This window comes from Miscanthus floridulus, chromosome 7 (assembly GCF_019320115.1).
Source record: "Miscanthus floridulus cultivar M001 chromosome 7, ASM1932011v1, whole genome shotgun sequence".
In the NCBI taxonomy this organism is placed as follows: Eukaryota; Viridiplantae; Streptophyta; class Magnoliopsida; order Poales; family Poaceae; genus Miscanthus; species Miscanthus floridulus.
This window is the reverse complement of record NC_089586.1, coordinates 87,793,623-87,814,695: the sequence shown is the minus strand read 5'-3', so window position 1 is coordinate 87,814,695 and position 21,073 is coordinate 87,793,623. Positions and strand designations below refer to the sequence as shown.

Here is a 21,073-nt window from a genome sequence, read left to right as displayed (position 1 = left end):
CCTTAGTGTTACACCCTAAATCATTTACTAAAACATGTCATGAGCATCATGTTTATGTGTTCATGCATGTAATAAAGTATGTAGATCGATTTCTTGTAACCTAAAATGACTAATAAAAATGTTAAACGAAAGTCGATTCAATTGCTCATGTATATCAAGTAGGGTTGAAAACTAATTTTTATTGAATAAAAACACTATAGAACATATGTGTAGCGCTTAAATAATGTTTGGAATATGAACTTTGTAGATGACAATGAAATACTTGCCGTAGAAAAATAACTTTGCTAGCCAATATTTCTAATAGCCTAGAAATGCAATTTGGAATCAAGTTCAGCTCAAAGACTAGTATTTTCAAGTTCATAGATAGCAAGACAATGCCATATTTGACAATTTATTTTGCGAAATCGGGTTAAGAAAAGGTGTTATGTTTTAGCTCGGTTTGGTAGCCTCACATGCCATCTTGAGCTTGGTAAAGATGGTTTGGCTCCTGAAGTAACCGTTTAGGTGTATTAGGCGCTTTAAAATTCATGCACGACTCGATCTCGGGCTGGTTGACCGCGTGGGCGCGGTCACCACGCTCGGGCGCTCGGCGTCGCCACGCTGACTGTCCTGCGCGCACGCGCGCTGCCGCGCATGGCCGACCACGGCTGCTCTGTGGCCTGGCCGCCGCTGGCTCCTGGCGCGCGGAGCCGCCGCTGCTGCTTGCGTAGCCGGGCGGTGCTGCCATCGGCCCCACCGCGCTGCCACACGGCCGGCCGTCGCATCGCCATCATATCTGTGCCTCCCTCTTCATCTCTACACGTGGCCGAGCTCGCCGTTGCCTTGCCATTTATGGCGCTGTGCCGCGTTGGCTATGGCTGGTCGGGGGCACGTGCGCTTGTCCTTTGCGTCTGCGCGCATGCCTTCTCGGTCGCGCCTAGCACATCCTGCCAAGGCGAGGCCGTCGAGCCGCGCCATCAATTGGCCACCGAGGGATCACTTCCATTCAATTCAACGCATCCATGTCTTCACCGTCACGTCCTCTCGTTGTCCGACCCCACCCAGCCTTGAAGCGCGCACGACCAAGCTCCAATTTGGAGTTTCTTTCACCGCCGTGCTGATAAGGCCGCATCCGACCGTGGATGTGGGCAGGCCTCCTACCGTTCCTCCCAAGCTAATTCACCTACACCACTAGCATAGCCTTGACTCCCTCTTCACCCTACGTGCCTTAGCCGAACCGCTACCGCCTCCCCGTCGTTGCTGACGCGACCGTGCCGCCCCGGTGCGTCGCCACACGGCTCGACCACACATGGCCAGCCCTCCTCTGCCATCCTCGCCCTAGTCCAGGGTAGCCTCTTGAAGCTCACGCGCTAACCAGTTAGGCCTGTAGCTACCCAGCTCACCAGAACAGTGGCGCCGCCATCGCGGATGGCCGCACGTCGCTGCTACCTTCCCCAGCTAGTCGTGTCACCCCACACCATCGCTTAGCATGGCTACTCGGGTTAGAGATGGTGATCGACCCGTTAGGTCGGCCCGCGCAGGTCCCAGGTGGCCGGCGTAGGCACCCAGTGCCGTCGCTTGCTGCGCCGCCGTGCACTGAGTTACCGGGGGTGCGCGCGGGTGAATTAGGGAAAGGCCAGGGTGTTAAGCACGAAGTTCTAATAGAGGAGAAAATAGTGTTAGTAATTAATTATAAATTAGGAGGAGTTCGAGGTCTCTTTTGCAAAGTCACCAACGCACGCGGGATTCCCCGGCGCGGGCCGTCTCCACGTGGGCCGCGCCTGCAGGCCGCCGTGCGCGCACGTTGTGTCACATGGGCCACGTGTGTGGGCCGCGCGGTTGGTTTCGTTTTTCTTTTCCTAAGGAATTAGAAATAGTTTTCTAATTTAATTTTTGAGCTGATCTTTGATAAATCATATAAAATCATGTATGTGTCCAAAAATTATGAAATAAATTTTATTAGGTTCCTAAAATTGTGCTCTATCAGTTAGTGTATTTAGTTCATATATGTACATGTTGATACTAGGAGCTATTAAATCATTGGGAGTGCTTAATATTCTTAAGTTAATTATTGTAGGAATTTTTGTGGTAAATTGGTGATAGCTTTAGTTCTGAAATTTTTATGGTAGCTTCATTGTATTATTATGTGCTCACTGTAATTTTTGTAGCTTTAGAATAGACTAAACATTAGGATAGTTAAATGCTCTTTGTTTCAAATATACATTAAATCATTAGTAGAAATAAAGATATATCCTTCATTTGTAAAGCTAGGTGTTTGTTAGTTGAACCCAACACTTTGCTTACTAAAGATAATAGTTAGCATAGTACCTTAGTCATTAGAGCTAGCTTAGTAGCTTAGTATGCATATTCTTAGTTTAGGAGTTGTTATTGCTTAAATGCTAAGTGTTGCATCATCATCGCATACATGTAGAGAATGAGTTGACAGAGATCGTGACCACCGGCGATCACTAGTTCGAGGAGATCATTGAGGAGTACGAGGAGGAGATTCTCGTGTAGGAGGAGGTCTCGGAGCCACCACTGACTGACTCAGCTGACACCGCGCCTGCCTAAGGCAAGCCCCGGTGCATAACCCTTATTTTTTATAATCACTGAATATATATATATATATATGTGATGTGCATTTACGTTACAAGAATTTTATGAAAACCACATGCATAGATATAACTATCCTAAAAGTCTTACTAGTGCAGGTTCGAGTAGCTGCTATGCTTAGGTTTTTAGTAGCGTGAGTAACCTGTCGTTACTCATAATAGATGATTATTATTACTCCCATAATAAAATGATGAAAGGAAAAATGGAGACAGGGCAGGGATATGGTATGGGTATTGGTGGGTGTAACAGGTTGTGTCCCGCGGCCAACGGGGCTTAGCTTGGTTACACTGTTTTTCCTGTTCGTGTCGATTGAGGACCGTCCGTTGCTGTGGATGGTAGTCAGGTCACATACTTATTATCCTGAGCACATACTTGCTTATGGGAGAAGGAAGGCTTGTTACGCTCTTGTCGTGGGTTCTGGCTCTTTTTGGACCGACTGATTGGAGGCGGGGAAAAGTGGAGGTCTGAGCACCATACTGAGACCGGATCTCAAGTGTGGGGGCTTGGAGTCTAAGTTTAGACGAGGACCTAGACCCCGTGATAGGAATGGAATGGGTTGGTCTAGTTTGTGTCTAGGGTATAAATAGGGCGTGTATTTTGGGGTAGCTAGCTGGGATATATTGGTTCGTGAATCGCCATTTCCGTGAAACGGTATGATTTGGCTATGGTCTAGCACCGTAGTAAGAACTGGAAGATAAAAGATGATGAAATGGTTCTGATTGCTCAACCCTTGCTTGGAAGTAGAACTGGTGCTTACCTAGAATGGTTAGCTAATGAAGTAATCATGACTGCTAATAAAACTTGACTGTAAGGATGAACTATTAGTAATGCTTTCCGCAAATAAAAAGAAAACAACAAACCCATATTGCCTATCATATCCTTGAGAGTGAGGAAAATATTCCCACTAGTCGGGTAAGTCTTGCGAGGATATTGTGTACTCAGGGTTTATTCTACCCCTGTTGTAGGTGCAGCTTGAGGAGTAGCTCTTATGTGGAGGATTCTTCTGGTGGGCACAGCCAGATCCTTGTATCATTTATGCTAGATGTTTATTTTCATTCTACTGTTTAATTATCGCACTCTGAACTCTGGTATTATAATAAATAATTTTTAAGAACTATTGTTGTATGAAATGGACTAAGATTGTAATCTCGTACTCATTATTAGATTATGGATGTAAAATGTGGATGGTTTTGAGTTCTCCCTTGAGGTGTGCTCGACGGAACTGTCCATTGTAGCTCACTTTCGAGGTGCTTAGTGTCTAATGGAAGACGAGCGCCTCCAAAAACGTGTTATTTCGGACGGTTCTATCACATAAAACCACCTTTAAACCAGTCATAGCACCAAATTTATTCAGTTTTGATATCAGTATCACAGTATTGTGTAAATTAGAGATTGAAAAATGTACTTACCCTTTACATGGTAAAAAATCATATACATGTAGTGGGTGCATTTAGCATGGGGTGTGTAGCCCCCTTGACCTATAACCTGGCTTCCCCTGCATCTAGGGATCAAAACAGACAGGATAAATTTCAAATTGTCACCTTCCATCTTATTTACTATTTTTGTCCTGTCTATTTCTGTCGGTGCAAAAAGTGACCAACTAGTAAATATTTGTCGTTTTATCGTACGTTGTGATTGGATGTGGCTTAGCACTCAATGACATAGGGTTTATACTAGTTCAGGCAACGTGCCCTACATCCAGTTTGAGTCGGTCGGTGACTTTATTTTTGAGTCCAGGTGCTCGAAGTTTGCTATGGTGTTACAAACGAGCGGAAATGAGAAGGGGGGTATCAGAAGTCCGGTCGGACTCTAGACCGAAGGGCCGAGAGTGACGGGAGCTCCTACGTGCGCTAAGTATTGGAACGTATGCTCTATGTAGCTTTAGAGTGTCTACAGCCACGAGAGAGTGAGTCGGAATGATCCATGTGTTGTCTGTTGTTCGTCGAATTTATCTCCCTTTTAGGAGAGGGCGCATCTCCTTTTATAGATGAAGGGGACGGCCTTACAAGTAAGAGAGAGGGAGTGTGTACTACATAGTCTTGTTGTCCACGCCATCGGGTACGAGACGGTTCGTCGGCGCCTACAATACTGTTGACGCCCTGATGCATGTGGTTGGTTCCATCGTGTTCTTCTCGTATGGCAAATGTCGGTGCCTACCATACTGTAGGACAAATGTCGACGCCCACAACACTGTTCGTGTCTTGTCATGTCAGAAGGTTGCAAAGTACCCTTTTGACACGGCCTGACAGTACTGTCTTGTAGGTGTGTGCAGGGTATGGTCCTCGGTATTACGGTTGACTTGTGCGCCTTACCTTATCTACTCCGCCTGATTTCTTGGGTCCTCACCGAGCGGGCGTCCCCGTTCGGTTGTTCCCAGTCGGTTCCGACCGCGCTGGCCGGAGAAGAGCCGTAGACAGAGGTTTGGTGTGTTCCCGGTCGGAGAGGCGGGTCGGAGTCGGAAGCGAGCGTCGCCCCTCCTTGGCCAGGCCTTCCGGTCAGAGAGGCGGGTCGGAGTCGGAAGCGAGCATTGTCCCTCCTTGGCCAGGCCTTCCGGTTGGAGAGGCGGGTCGGAGTCGGAAGCGAGCGTCGTCCCTCCTTGACCAGGCCTTCCAGTTGGAGACTGGATCGCCTTTCCGGCCTGTCGTTAGGTATCTAGGCCAGCCCAGGAGTTGCGCGTCGTTCGCAACGTCGTCAGCTGGGCCGAGCTTTTGCTGGGAAGCAGGTCCATTAGGGATCATGGGTTTATGAACCCGATAATTTATGTATTTATAGAAAATATGGTAATGGTACTGGGACTAGGATGACATTCATCGGAATTTTTCGAACAAAACAAGCGGGATGTAAGTTTACAACTAACTTATGCATATGAATAAAACACTTTGTGTGAGAGAAAAGTGAGTCATAGGTGAGTTAACTACTATATAAATAGGCTGATAAGTAGGCTGTAAAGCCTATAGGGGTGGATCCTGTATAGGTGCTCGGGTATTCCGGGGAATACTCAACAAATTTGCCAAACTATTATGTATATATCAAGTATACAGATATATATATGTTAGTTGCATTTCCCGTTTCATCATTTTCTTGCTATTCACATATCAGAAAAGTGTAGCGTATTGGCCTAATCTCAATACACTACACTGTGACTTACTTGAGTCCATATAAATTGTTATTCGCCAATCGGTCAACTAGAATCTTCCTTCGTCCCTCAGTCCACACATGGTTGCATGCATGCATCTATCGGCCCTTACCTATACCTAATCCTCATGCATTATTTAAACTTTAATCTCCACTTGAACCTAAGGCTGACAACCATAGTTACATGTATACGGATATAGATACGATGGTGTGTCGTGTAGTCAGCGATATAGACGGATTTGGTTTGGGAATACCTAATTTAAAATTCTAAATCCAGCAATTGAAGTTTACAAAGCTAAATTATTAGCCATGCTCTTAGTCTCACATGATGACAGGACATCAACTAGGAATGAAAACGGACGGAAAAAATCTCGTCCCGACCTATCCTGTTTTCTATTTTGTTCCGCCAATTTTCGTATCTGTAGGATGAGAGGGGTTTTATCGCCTGTTTCCGCGGATTCCTGTTTTTATCCGGAATTGACCCTTATTTATTCTGTTTTTCATCCCGTTTTCGATCTATGTGAGATATGTCTAAAAATTGATATGTTTATAAACCAACTAATCACCAATTATGCGTGTTAACATGTTAACGTATGGCATGCTAGTGAATATTGGACCAATACCTTCATATGTGTATATTATTTTATGACTTTGTTTATGTATACTCGAGAATATTTTATCATGTTATTCTAACTTAATTTTCCGGCTCTATGACTGTATTTGTTTGTTTCCCTATTTTAGTATATCTCCTCTTCCCTTTGCAATTATGTTTTTTCCCAAAAATGATTCTGTTTTCGTTAACAATATAGAAACGGAAATGGGAGAATAGTTTTTCCACCTGTCTCGGTTCGTTTTCATCCCAACGGCGACAAGGCGAGGCTGGAGACCATTGTTTTCATGTGCGTGTCGTCAGTGTGTTGCTGGTGTCTTCGTGTGTGATGTGCAGGCAACCACCACCGTGGTTGCATCAGGCAGCAGCCTTGCCAGTTGCCATTGTTTGCGTGAAGACAGCAAGCTTGCACATGGATGCTACATGTCCTGCATGCATGTCAACTGCCGACAGACAGCACAGACCGGGCGCACTACATAGCTAGCTCGTATTTATTCATTTTTTGACACATTTATTCATTTTCTTAATACTCTACCTGTTTGTCTCGCTTCTATTTTTGCCCCTGTTGCTGCTCTCGCTACCGGTAAAAAATAAGAGACTTCTACCATTACGACTTGGGCTTCCTCATGGCGAGCGCCGGCATCATCGATCGGCAGCTGCACGCCGCATGGCACGTACCGCGGGACGCAGCGCACGGGTCCTACTTCTGGAGCGCTTCGACCTGCATGCTCCAGGCCTCCAGCACCTCGTCTCCTGGCACGGCTACTCCCACACCATCTGCGGCTCCTCGCACGGGCCACGGCGAGTCCGGCACCATGTATCCGCGACGCCTACAGCCTACCCAAGTCGCAGTACCCGCCCATGGAGGCAGTAAGCACTGCCGCGGTGTTCTGAACGCAGAGTCCACATCCAATTGATGATGGTCGTCGTTTGCTGCTGGGCAGTGCTGTGCTCGGGCCGAGCTTGGTGGTGAGATGCCAACGCTGCCCTCAGATGAGACGGAGCGCCTCCACGACGCTCGACGTACGGCACGAGCTCCCGCCCTGAGGCCTGAGCTGGTTGCGCAGCGGCAACATCCGCAAGCCGGAGCAATCTGTGATTGTAAAAGCTGTGTTTTGTAATTAACACATCCACAGCCGTACGTGTAAGCATTGTGCTTTGTACAAGAAGCATACTAGCGTTAGCAATTTTTAGCTTGAAAATTGGACAGGAAGAGATTACAGACTATAGATCGCACAAACCCGTGAGTAGGGATGAAAACGGTACAAAAATATTCCGAATCGACCGCTTTCGTTTTCTATATTATGATATCGTTTTCTATACTATGATATCGTTTCCGAATTTTGCCAAACATAAAAATTTATCATTTTCAATTGGTTTCACAACCATTTTTTGTACTCTTTAATTGCTAAAATGTAGAAATATCCTGAACCAACCGCTTTCGTTTTCTATATTGTAATACCGTTTCCGACCGTTTTCATCCCTGCCCGGGAGCATGTTGGGCCCAGGGCCGAGGCCCCGGCGCAGCGAAAGGGAGGGACACTTGAAAGTCTGGTAGGAGCTGGTCGCCGTTCGATTGAAACGGAGGGTCGGATACGCTGCCCCCTGACTGCAGAGGATCTCATTCCCCAGCGACAGGTACAGTGCGTCTCACGTGCGTTCGTACCTTTGAAAGCAGCGCAGGAGGTTGCTGGAACCAGGCCATGTTTAGTTGGCCACCGATTGGGCGCCGCCGGAATTCAGTGACACCGTAGCGACGCTGTAGCGTTTTATTCGTATTTGGTAATAATTGTCCAATTATTGACTAATTAGGCTCAAAGCATTCGTCTCTCAAAGTACAACCAAACTGTGTAATTAGTTTTTGATTTCGTTAACATTTAGTACTCCGTACATGTACCGTAAGTTTAATGTGACGGGAAATCTCCTTTTTTTTTTGCATAGTGCCAAAATCTGGAAAATAAGCGAACTGAGTCGGAATTCCTCCCGTCCGAGCGTCCTTCCGCCGATTTTTCCCGCGCGCGATGGCTGCGGACCGGAGCCGCCCGGCCCACATGCACGCGCAACAGTTTTGATTTCCCCCAGCGTACAGGTGAGTATACGTACGTTTTCTTTTTGTTTTGTTTTCTATTTCTCTTTTTCCTTTTTGGTGCTTCATTTTTTATTTGTATTTCTTTTTTTTTGTTTGATGCGATTTTTACGTTAGTTTTATTTTTTACTTACTCTTCTTATTTATTTCCTTTTTCTTTTCTTTTCATTTATTTTCTTTTCTATTTCTCTTTTTCTTTTTCGTGCTTAATTTTTTATTTATATTTCTTTATTTATGTTTTTTGTGATTTTTACGTTAGTTTTTTTTCCTTATTCTTCTTCTTTCTTTTCTTTTTCTTTTCTTGTATTTTCTTTTCTTTTTCTTTTCTATTTTTCTTTTTCCTTTTTCGTGCTTCATTTTTTATCTATATTTATTTTTTTGTTTCATGTGATTTTTATTTTTTTTATTTTTTATGTTTCTTTTATTTCTTTTTTGTTTTCTTTTCTTTTCTGTCCTTGTCTTATTATTTTTTATCATTTGTTAATTATGTTTGTATGCGTATTTTTTCCTCTTTGTTGTTTTACTGTAATTAGTTGCTTTAATAATTTTATTTTTTACTTTTTTATCTTTCTATATATGTGATGTTCATGTAGTATACATTTAATGTTCTAGTGTTATGTCATGTATACATATAATGTTTTTCTCTTGTTCACATAGTATACATATGATGTTCATGTATAATACATGTAATGTTCTATGATATTTTTTATGATGTTCACTTAGTATACATGTGATGTTCTATGATATTTTTAGTGATGTTCACATAATATATATGCGATGTTCTATAATTTATTTAGTGATGTTTATGGTGTATTTAGTGATGTTCATTTAGTATACATGTGATGTTCTATAGTATATTTTAGAATGAAAAATATCCATGTGATGTTCATGCGGTATCCATGTGATGTTCTGCGATGTTTTTTATGATGTTCACTTAGTATACGTGTGATGTTCTATGATGTATTTAGTGATGTTCATGTAATATACATGCGATGTTCTATAACGTAGTTGGTAATGTTCTATGGTGTATTTGATGATGTTCATGTCATATATATGCGATGTTCTAAACTTAGAACATCGTCTCTGCTCAATAAATAGGTATATATCCCAATCGCGGCACGGGTTGGTAGGAACGGCAGGCACCAAGCAGGCAGGAACATTTGTTAGCTGAAGCACGCCAAGTGGAACGGCAGGCAGGCACGAAAATTTGTTAGCTGAAGCACGCCGAGTGGCATCTGTCTATATATATTGATGGACCACTCCCTCGTGCTAAGCGCTCAGTCTAACGTCGAGCGTGTCCCGTGAACCGAGCGGGTCTATCAAGTCAAACCATGGACGTGCCTCTGCCGCTGCTGCTGGGATCCCTGGCCGTCTCAATCGTCGTGTGTTGCCTCCTGCTCCGCCGCGATGGGGACGTGCCTCTGCCGCTGCTGCTGGGACTGGATCCCTCGCTGTTATGAAAATTGTACTTTACCCTTTAATTACATTACATGGTAAAAAAGCATATACATGTGGGAGCATTTAGAAAGTGAGATCGCAGCGGCAGGACCGCTGGAGGATGCTTACAAACTGAAGAATCTCCAAAGAAGTTTTATGATTTCGTGAAGAGGCTGACGAGGTGGCAAGCATCGTATGTGACAACTTACGCGAAACATCCTCAAATTTTTATCACAGCTTCCACATATGATATCATGACATCTTGACAAGTTTCATGATTTTCGAACTTCGTTTGTTTTTTATAGAATTTAAAAATAACTCGACCGCAAGTTCATGGTTATGTTTTGTGAACAAGATGTTCGAAATTGGTGGTTTGTTTCTGGATACGGCCTCACATTATACTAAATAACATGAATATCATTTTTCCATTCATTTTTTTCATTATTCGAATGACTAGCAGTTATAATTTGAATTATCCAAAAAAATTCAATTAAATGAAATAAATTAAAGAAATATAGAAAAAGTCTGAGAAATGTGCCACATTGGAACATGGAGTATCAGGTATTGTATGAGGACTGTAGAAAAAGTTTGAAGGTCAAAAATTAAAAAAAATATGGTTTGCCGAGTGTCTGAGTTTGGCGCTCGACAAAGGAGCCTCTTTACCGAGTGCCAGGACGTATGGCACTCGGTAAAAAATTTTGAAAACAAATTTTAGAAACCCCCTCTTTGCCGAGTGCCAGGCCGGGTGGCACTCGGCAAAGAATTCAAAAAAATTAAAAAATATAGTTTGTCGAGTGCTAGATCGGAGGCATTCGGCAAAGAATTCTTTTAAAAAATCACTTTGTCGAGTGCCAGGCTAGGTGGCGCTCGACAGAGAATTAAAAAAATAAAAAAAATAGTTTGCCGAGTGCCAGATCGGGGGCACTCGGCAAAGGCGGGATTTAACCCCGCCAGCTCAGCCGGCCCAAACACACCGCACACACGCACGCAGGCAGACCACGCCAGCACCGTCGCTGCCGCCTGCGCCCGCGCTCGCGCCAGCGCCGCCCCCACGCCGCGCCACCAGAGGAGGAAGAGAGGAGGAGGAAGAAGGAGGAAGAGAAGGAGGAGGAAAGAGTCTGCCGAAGCAACGGCGCCTTTGCCCTCACGCGCTCCTATGGCAGCGCCACAGCAACGTCGCTGGGTTGCGGCGCGGCCCCGCATTAGCAGCGACCAGCAACTGGGCATCTTGTTGCTTATCCTGATTACGTTGCTAGGTGTTCCTTACATAATCTTGTGTATGTCGGCCATCATGCCGTTCATATATATATGTGCATGTCGGCCATCATGCCATTAGTTTTCTTGCAGGTTTTGGAAACCTCACCGTGCAGGGGAGGTGCTGTTGAAATTTTATATTGATAGCTTTATGTTTCTTTTTTTGTAGAGAAGAGCCCATCGGAGCGGAGCCGGAGTACCTCGGCGACTCCGATCGCATTCCTCGCCGCTGTGGGTCTGTCTGTACCGCGTCGCCTCACCACTGCACCGACCCGCCATGGCCCCGCTAGCCTGACTCCACCGCCACCCTAGGTATAACCCCTCTTTCCGTATCATGGTCGTAGATCACGTAACCCAGTTAGGCATCTCCCGTTCGAAAGAGATACGGTTGGAAATATACTGATATTTTCATATCTAAAACCGTATCTATTTCGAATTATCCACATTTTTTGGATAGCCCGCGGATGCGTAGGTGAGGTTAGTTTCCATGGTCTGCTCCGATCCGAGACAGAGTTTCGACATCATCTCCCTGTTGTTCTCCGGATACACACTCTCCTTGGCAGGACGTGTATTTGGAGAACAGCGGGGAGGTGCTGCCGAAATTCTGTCTCGAATAGGAGTAGAATATGGAAACTAACCCCACCTACGCATCCTCGCGTGGGATTAGGACCTATCCTCACCTATTAGATAGTAGGAACGTCGTGTAGATGCAATTGATGTTTATATTACTTGCCGCTATATATGTTAGAGGATGGATGATCGTAAGTGGATGTACACGAGCCACGCAAGTTAGGGTCAGGTCACCAATGAATGGATCGACAAGACCAATGCTTTCTTGGAATGGGCATTTGGCGTGGCTACTAAAGGAGCAAGTAAAATTTGCTGTCCCTGCAGCAAATGTGCAAACAGGAAAAGACAAACGAAGAAGGTCATGGGGGAATATCTTTGGAAGAATAGATTTACAGTAGACTATACCCGGTGGGTCTACCATGGTGAAGCCGATCGTATGAGAGAGGAGGTGATGAGACCATACGTCGAGGATTATGATGCTAATGCCGGGGTAGCAGACATGTTAAATGACTATCACAAGGCATAGTTCACTGAAGGACGTACGGAGGAGGAGCCAGAGGCAACCGCAAAGGTGATCTATGACATGTTTGCCGTGGCACAGAAACCCCTTCACGGCCAGACAAAGGTTTCTCAACTAGATGCCATTGGACACATAATGGCGTTAAAGTCCCAGTATAGCCTGAGTCGAGACGCCTTCGATGGTATGTTGACAGTTATTGGCAGCCTGCTTCTAGAGGGTCACCTTCTGCCAAAGAGCATGCACGAGTCACGGAAACTCCTTCGTGCACTTAAGATGTCGTATGAGCAGATACATGCTTGCCCGAAGGGGTGTGCCCTATTTAGGAAAGAATACGTGGAAGCAAAGTACTATCCAAAGTGTAAATCCTCTAGGTTCCTGGAGGTAGATTCTAGTGATGGCTAGAAGAGATAGCTTGACATTCCCGTGATAATCCTATGGCACCTTCCATTCATACCGATGATCCAACGGCTATACATGATCGAGGAATCCGCGAAGGTGGTTTTGTGGGATATGGAGAGCAACATATGTGGACTCATAAGTTGGGCTTGACTCGACTCCCCTATTTTGATGACCTTCTCCTTCCACACAATATTGATGTAATGCACACTGAAAAGAATATCGCTGAGGCACTTTGGGCAACAATCATGGACATTCCTGACAAGTCAAAGGACAATATTAAGGCTAGAGTGGATCTGGCAACATTATGCGATAGACCAAACCAACATATGAAGCCTCCTAGTCGTGGCAAGACATGGAGAAGGCCTAAGGCCAATTTTGTCTTGAGCAAGCCCCAAAGGAGGGAAGTACTAGAATGGATCCAGACGTTAATGTTCCCTGATGGGTATGCAGCTAATCTGAGGAGGGGAGTGAACTTATCTACTATGCGAGTCTTAGGGATGAAGAGTCATGACTACCACATATGGATTGAGTGGCTTCTTCCAGCGATGGTTTGAGGCTATGTCCCTGAGCATGTCTGGCTAGTGCTGGTAGAGTTGAGCTATTTCTTTCGCCAGCTTTATGCCAAGGAGTTATCTCGGACCGTGATTGCTGACTTGGAAAGAATGGCACCTGTGTTGCTCTGTAAGTTGGAGAAGATCTTTCCACCTGGCTTCTTTAATCCGATGCATTATTTGATTTTGCACCTCCCGTATGAGGCACAAATGGGGGGGGCCGTGTAGGGCCATTGGTGCTATCCAATCGAGAGATGTCTAAAGGTTCTTCGAAAGAAATGTAGAAATAAATGTAAAATCGAGGCTTCCATTGCAGAGGCATACATTCTGGAGGAGGTGGCAAACTTCACAACAACATACTATGGTGACAATCTCCCTAGCGTGCATAATCCATCCCCTTGTTACAATGCTAATGAAAATGAATCGAACCTCAGCCTTTTTTAAGGGCAATTCGGAAGCGCAAGTGCATCGACCCCCCAAGACCTTGAATCATGAAGAGTGGCGCCATATCATGCTATACGTGTTGACCAACCTTGACGAAGTGGCGCCGTACATACAGTAAGTTCTCAACGAACTTGTTAAATACGCCATCACTATTCTGCATCCAACCCCCTTGTTTCTCGTTGGTACAAGAAATTTCTTCATGAATTATGGCGTCAATCAAGGGATCCTACCCCGCAGTAGGTAGATACCCTTCTTAGATAGGGTGCGGGAAATGGAATGCCTGATTTCATTTCTTGGTTCAAACGGAAGGTACCGTCCAATTTAGCTTGTACTTAGTTTGACATTCCAAGTTACTCATATGTGCGAATAATATAACGATGTATCCTGCTTGAGCTTGCACAGCCAGAGGGATGCGTCTATGTGTGCCGAGTTGAGACAGGTTGCTGATGGCTTTGCCTATAGGGTCGGGTCATTTTCCGATTATGACATGAATGAATATCGCTTTCGCACAACAAGCCATGAGCAGAGTCGGCCCAATCGAAGAACCACAAGTTCTGGAGTTTTTACGCCCGGTGTTGATGAGGTCGAGTATTATGGAAGAATTGAAGAAATATACGAACTCAAGTTTCATGGTTCTAAACCTTTTAATCCCGTCATATTCAAATGCCATTGGTTTGATCCTGAAGTAACGAGATGGGCATATTCTAATCTTGGGCTAGTCGAAATTCGACATGATTCCATCTTACTAGGAGACGATGTCTATATTGTGGCCCAACAGGCCACGCAAGTTTATTCTCCCATATGCGTGTCAAACCAAAAGTCATCTTAAGGGTTGGGATATTGTGCACGCCACACGATAAATTGTCTGTCCCAAACGATGAAGATTACAACTTAGACTCAAACACATATGACGGAGAGTTCTTTCAAGAAGAGGAACTAGAAGGGAGGTTTGAGATAGACTTAACTGAAGCGATAGGAATGGAAGTAGACAATGAAACGGTTATTGAAGAGGACGCTGGAGATGAGGTCTAAAATGTGAAGGACTTACAAATGCTTGAGCGATTACATTTAGACAATGACAATGGCAACATTGCTCATTCGGATAGTGTTGATTATTTCGACATGATTAATAGTGATGATGAGACTTATGATCCAGCTAATCCCGATCATAAAGATTATTTTTAATACATGTAATACTATGTTATTTTGTAATTATATTTTATTTATTTTGCATCTCTTTCTAAGTACTTCTTGTTTATCTGTGCATATTGGTTTACTCTTTTTAATTGCAGGTGATTGAACAAAGATGGTGGGCGGTGGGATGAGGAAGCTAGGTGATGATACTTGTGGTTGTTAATGGTACTTCTATTTGCAATTGTGGTTGTAGATGACGGAGCACTTGGATTACTTGTGAACTTATTTGTGATATATTGTGAGACATGTGACGTTTGTGATATATATGAGGTGTTGGTGATATATATGTGTTGTTGATGATATATATGTGATGTTGGTGATGTTTGTTTTATATATCTTCTGTTTGTTTAGATGGAATGTAAAAAATAAATAAAAAGGTTGTTTTCAGTCACTTTGCTGAGTGCAATGGCCATGACACTCGGCAAAGTGACGACCTGAGAACATGCTTTGCCGAATGCAAAGGCCATTGCACTCGGCAAACATCACAGATTTGCCGAGTGCCACGGGCCAGGCACTCGGCAAAGGTCGCCTGTTTGCCGAGTGTCTTGACGGTGGCACTCGGCAAAGTGGTCACCTTTGCCGAGTGTCTGAGTCAACGACGCTCGGCAAAAAGAGACGACCTTTGCTGAGTGCTTGACCTTAACACTTGGTAAATCCGCCGTCACGGTGGTGCTCGCCGTCACAGCGACTTTTCTTTGCCGGGTGTCAGATTAGCACTCGACAAAGGCTTTGTCGAGTGTCCGATAAAGTGCACTCGGCAAAAAGGTCTTTACCAATAAACTGTTTACCAAGCGCCATTTGCCGAGTGTAACACTTGGCAAAGAATTTACCGAGTGTATATCGGCCTTTGCCAAAGCTGAATCCGATAGTGACCGTATCCCTCGCTGTTGTAAAAAATGTACTTTACCCTTTAATTACATTACATGGTAATAAAAGCATATACATGTGGGAGCATTTAGAAAGTGAGATCGCAGCGGCAGGACCGCAGGAGGTTGCTGGAACGAGTGGCATGCATGCATGCATGCAAGCGTGTGTCATCGTGTGGGTAGTTGGGACCAGCGGCTATAGAATACGGGAAGCAAATTCAGTACGGAACGTCTCTGAAAGCTCCCCTCTCGGCTTCTCCCCACATCAGCGCCGCGCGCGGCTCGATCACTCGAGGAGTCACGGCTAATGGCTCGATCTACACGGTACTCCCTCCGTTGGCTGCATTGGAGCCGGCGCGCGTGCGGAGTTATTGCGACGCCTCATTCCAGAGTGTCCAGCTGCATGCATGCATGCAACTTTGCTCTCCGCCGTGAGGAGTGGCGGCGACGCCGTCGCGGCACAGGGTTCCGTGCAGACGCTGTGGTCTCATACACAGTGAGTACGTATACGGTAGGAGCTTTTGGATCTATGGCTTCAAGGAGTTTGACTACAAGGTAATTTTCCCTAGCTAACATCGATGATCTAAAGATGGTCGGCGATACTATATATTGCTCCCTGCGCACATATGGATGGCCGAGAGTGATGCTGATATTCCAGATTCAATCAGTGTAGGCGAACAGCAAGAGTAGTTGTTTTTGATATGAACCAATTTAAAAGGACCATTTTCATTGTTTCAGGACACATTCCCGTTACACTCGGTACGCGTTCCATTAATCAAAGGAACAAGATAAGCTATATACCCTCCTCCTCCCATGGATTTAAGAAACAACATACCACGTTCTCGTACCACCACTCCAACGTTCCCGAAACTTGGCTACTATGCCTGTAATCCAAAATCTTCTCTTGGAAGTCTTCTCGTGCCTGTGGCCGCCAGGATCCTTCTCTTGGAAGCAAGCATCTCCGTGAGTGAGGTAGCCAGAGCTGAGTTACGAGCCAGAGACGAGTTACGAGCCGGCTCAAGACTGCGAGCCAGTTTAGAAGGTGCTACGTGTCGTGATTTGGCTTCAGGTGCCCACAGCGTCCATTGGGGAACTATCCGCGCTGAACTTATTTCTCATGGGAACTAGAAGAATAAAACGAAGCCGCAACACCGACCTCTCAGGAAAATAAAACGAAGCCGGCAAAGAAAAATAAATATAAATAAACAGACCAATCGCGGCGCGGGTAGGTAGGAACGGCAGGCAGGAAGATTGTTAGCTGAAGCACGCCATGCTCGTGGAATCTGTATATATTGATGAACAGCTATCTCGCTAACCGCACGCTCAACGCTCAGTCCAACACCAAGCGCGCCTCCCGTGAACCGAGCAAGTCAATCCATGGACGTGCCGCTGCCGCTGCTGCTGGGCTCCCTGGCCGTCTCCGTCGCGGTGTGGTGCCTCCTGCTCCGCCGCGGCGGGGACGGGAAGAAGGGGAAGCGGCCGCTGCCGCCCGGTCCCCGGGGCTGGCCGGTGCTGGGCAACCTGCCGCAGGTGGGCTCTCATCCGCACCACACCATGTGCGCGCTTGCGAAAGAGTACGGCCCGCTGTTCCGGCTCCGGTTCGGCAGCGCCGAGGTGGTGGTGGCCGCGTCGGCGCGGGTGGCGACGCAGTTCCTGCGCGCCCACGACGCCAACTTCAGCAACCGGCCTCCAAACTCCGGAGCCGAGCACGTGGCGTACAACTACCAGGACCTGGTGTTCGCGCCCTACGGCTCCCGGTGGCGCGCGCTGCGGAAGCTGTGCGCGCTCCACCTCTTCTCCGCCAAGGCCCTGGACGACCTGCGCGGCGTCAGGGAGGGCGAGGTGGCGCTCATGGTGAGGGAGCTCGCCCGGCACCAGCACGCCCCCGTGGTGCTGGGCCAGGTGGCCAACGTCTGCGCGACCAACACGCTGGCCCGGGCGACGGTGGGGCGGCGCGTGTTCGCGGTCGACGGAGGGGAGGAAGCCAGGGAATTCAAGGACATGGTGGTGGAGCTGATGCAGCTCGCCGGGGTGTTCAACGTCGGCGACTTCGTGCCGGCGCTGGCGTGGCTCGACCCGCAGGGCGTGGTCGGCAAGATGAAGCGGCTGCACCGCAGGTACGACGACATGATGAACGGGATCATCAGGGAGCGGAAGGCCGCCGGGGAAGGCAAGGATCTGCTCAGCGTGCTGCTGGCCAGGATGCGGGAGCAGCAGCCGCTCGCGGACGGCGAGGACAGCAGGATCAACGAGACTGACATCAAAGCACTCCTCCTCGTAAGTTCCCCTTTTTCCCGTGCACACAATTACTGCTCTCGAACTCGAATGGACCCGACTACCGGCAGTGACGGCGACATGCTTTATACTACTTTTATTGCAAAAATGGACCCCGACGTGTTGGAGTTGGTCCAGTTGGAGTTTGGAGTATGATATTCCTCTCTTGTTTTCACATGGATATGGATGCATATACTTTCTGTGGGACACGTCGTGACCACAGAACCTCTTCACGGCGGGGACGGACACCACGTCCAGCACGGTGGAGTGGGCGCTGGCCGAGCTGATCCGGCACCCGGACGTGCTGAAGAAGGCCCAGCAGGAGCTGGACGCCGTCGTCGGCCGCGACCGCCTGGTGTCCGAGTCGGACCTCCCGCGCCTCACGTACCTGACGGCGGTGATCAAGGAGACGTTCCGGCTGCACCCGTCCACGCCGCTGTCGCTGCCCCGCGTGGCCGCCGAGGAGTGCGAGGTCGACGGGTTCCGCATCCCCGCGGGAACCACGCTGCTGGTGAACGTGTGGGCGATCGCCCGCGACCCGGAGGCGTGGCCCGAGCCGCTCCAGTTCCGCCCCGACCGCTTCCTCCCAGGCGGCTCGCACGCGGGCGTCGACGTCAAAGGCAGCGACTTCGAGCTCATCCCGTTCGGCGCCGGGCGGAGGATCTGCGCGGGCCTCAGCTGGGGCCTGCGCATGGTCACGCTCATGACGGCCACGCTCGTGCACGCCCTGGACTGGGACCTCGCCGACGGCATGACCGCGGACAAGCTGGACATGGAGGAGGCGTACGGGCTCACCCTGCAGCGCGCCGTGCCGTTGATGGTCCGCCCAGCACCCAGGCTGCTGCCGTCTGCCTACGCAGCGAAGTAAAAAAAAAACGGATTCTCGCTGGATATCCACTATCCATGTCCGTCCGTATGCATCATATCTATTACGTACTGTACTCTTTGTTGTAATAAGTACATATTGACTCTATCATTCAGGAAAGAGGAGGAATCCTAATTCTAATCCGTTTACTCATGAACTCTTATCATACTCTTATATTTTGGAAGAACTATATATATGTGGGAGCTCTATTTTATAATTGCTGGCCCATAGGATTACCGGCTCAGGTGAGTGAACCACACACCAGTCTTGTCGAACACCTGCTAGTGTTGCCGAGCACCCACTAGCCGTGCCGACCACGAACAAGCGTTGTCCGTCCCCACACATTATAGCTAGAGCTAGACGAAGAAGAGAGAACAAAGCATTCACACAGTACAAGACACCAGCGTTGACCGAAACCCTGTCTGAGAGATGGCAAATCTGAACTCTCTTTACTGAGTTGTCGTGGTAGTCTATTTATACAACTATATCTATCTAGTCCTAGTACAGCGCACATGCTGTAACAGTAACTAGATAACATATAGGGCTGACTCTGCGCCGGACTCTGCATGTGCCTACAGTGCTGCAGGTGAGCCGTACGGCGCCTGCACCTGCAGCGCCTACAGTATCACAGCAGGGGGCCTTTTCGGCGGCACCTTCCCTTACTGTGTTTACACAAGGTAGCAATAGATTATCTAACAATCTTCCCCTAATCCTACTGCTAACCCTTGTACCTCCTCCATGTCGATCATCTCCTTCAGCTCCGTGAGTCGAAGACGTCCGAGCGGCTTGGTGGGACATCCGCGAGTTGCCGACCAGTTTCGACGAACTCGAAGACGATCTACCCTCCATCGACACAGTCCCTGAGGAAGTGGAACTTCACGTCAATGTGTTTACTCCGATCGTGTAGAACCGGATTCTTCGCGAGGGCGATGGCGGGTTGGTTGTCCACCATCAGTGCTAGTGGGTGAGCTTCCACACCGGTCAGCTCGCTCATCAGTCGACGCAGCCACACAACTTGGCACGCCGCTGTGGCTGCCGCTACGTACTCTGCCTCGCACGTAGATAGCGCCACCACCTTCTGTTTCAGCGACAACCATAAAATTGGAGCCGACCCGAGGAAGACGAGCACGCCAGAGGTGCTCCGTCGTCCGTCGATATCCCCCGCCATGTCTGCATCGCTGAACACAGTGAGTTGCAGCCTACTCCTGCCGGTCTTTGGGAAGATGATCCCATGATCCACCGTCCCTTTGACGTAGCGCAGTAGCCGCTTCACCGCAGCCCAGTGATCCTTTCTGGGATCCTCCATGAAGCGACTGACGTAGCCCACGGCGAACGCAATGTCCGGTCTCGTGTGGACTAGGTAGCGCAAACCGCCGACGATGCTCCGATAGAGTGTTGCATCCACTTTCGCCGCGGTGCTGGCCTTCGTCAGCTTTAGCCGCTCCTCCATCGGAGTCACGCATGGCTTGCACTCAGCCATGCCGCTCATCTCCAACAGCTTGAAGGCATACGCGCTCTGACCGAGCGTGAGTTCCTCCTTCCCCTATCTCACCTCGATACCGAGGTAGTAGGAGAGTGCGTCGAGATCGCTCATTCAAAAATGAGCTGCCATCTCGCGCTTGAAGCTGTTGATATTCTCCGTGCACGCGCCGGTGATGATTAAGTCATCCACATACACACCGACGATGAGCTCCTCCTTCCCCCGTCGCCGCGTGTAGAGCGCATGCTCGGTTGCGCACCGTTGAAACCCAAGCTCGTCCAGCGTGGCGTCAAGCTTGGCGTTCCATGCTCATGGGGCCTACCGCAGCCCGTAGAGCGCCTTGCGCAGTCGGAGCACCCTGTGCTCCTCTCCCTTGACGACGAAACCTAGAGGTTGCCTGACGAAGACCGTCTCCGCCAGCTCGCCGTTAAGGAAGGACGATTTAATGTTCAAGTGATGGACGCGCCAGTCCTTTGCTGCTGCCAAGGCTAGTAGCAAACGGACCGACTCCATGCGCGCTACTAGCACAAAGACCTCCTCAAAGTCTATACCCTCGCGCTGAACAAAGCCTCGGGCGACGAGGCACGCCTTGTGCTTGACAATGGCGTCGAGCTCGTCCTGCTTGACCTTGTACACCTACTTTAGGCTGATCGGACGGCATCCTGGAGGTGGATCGACGAGCTGCCAAGTCTCGTTTTCCTCGATTGCCTTAATCTCCTCCAGCATCGCCCGTCGCCAGTTTCTGTCCCACTCGGCTAGCACGAACGTGGGTGGTTTCTCTGCATTGATAAGCATC

General features: G+C 47.9%; 1 protein-coding gene across 1 annotated transcript; it reads left to right on the top strand.

The window, feature by feature from the left end:
- Positions 1-16,958: 16,958 nt before the first annotated feature.
- Positions 16,959-18,954, top strand: LOC136463721 (flavonoid 3'-monooxygenase CYP75B3-like). The gene is made up of 2 exons (XM_066462702.1): positions 16,959-17,935; positions 18,156-18,954. The coding sequence occupies exons 1-2, from the start codon at positions 17,036-17,038 to the stop codon at positions 18,798-18,800; spliced, it is 1,545 nt and encodes a 514-aa protein (XP_066318799.1). The 5' UTR covers positions 16,959-17,035; the 3' UTR covers positions 18,801-18,954.
- Positions 18,955-21,073: the final 2,119 nt, after the last annotated feature.

What these genes read in the sequence shown, in the direction of transcription:
- LOC136463721 (XM_066462702.1), top strand. Translation starts at nt 17,036, where the DNA reads ATGGACGTGCCGCTGCCGCTGCTGCTGGGCTCCCTGGCCGTCTCCGTC. An exon ending in ACATCAAAGCACTCCTCCTC is followed by an intron (nt 17,936 to 18,155) that starts GTAAGTTCCCCT and finishes TCGTGACCACAG; the next exon opens with AACCTCTTCACGGCGGGGAC.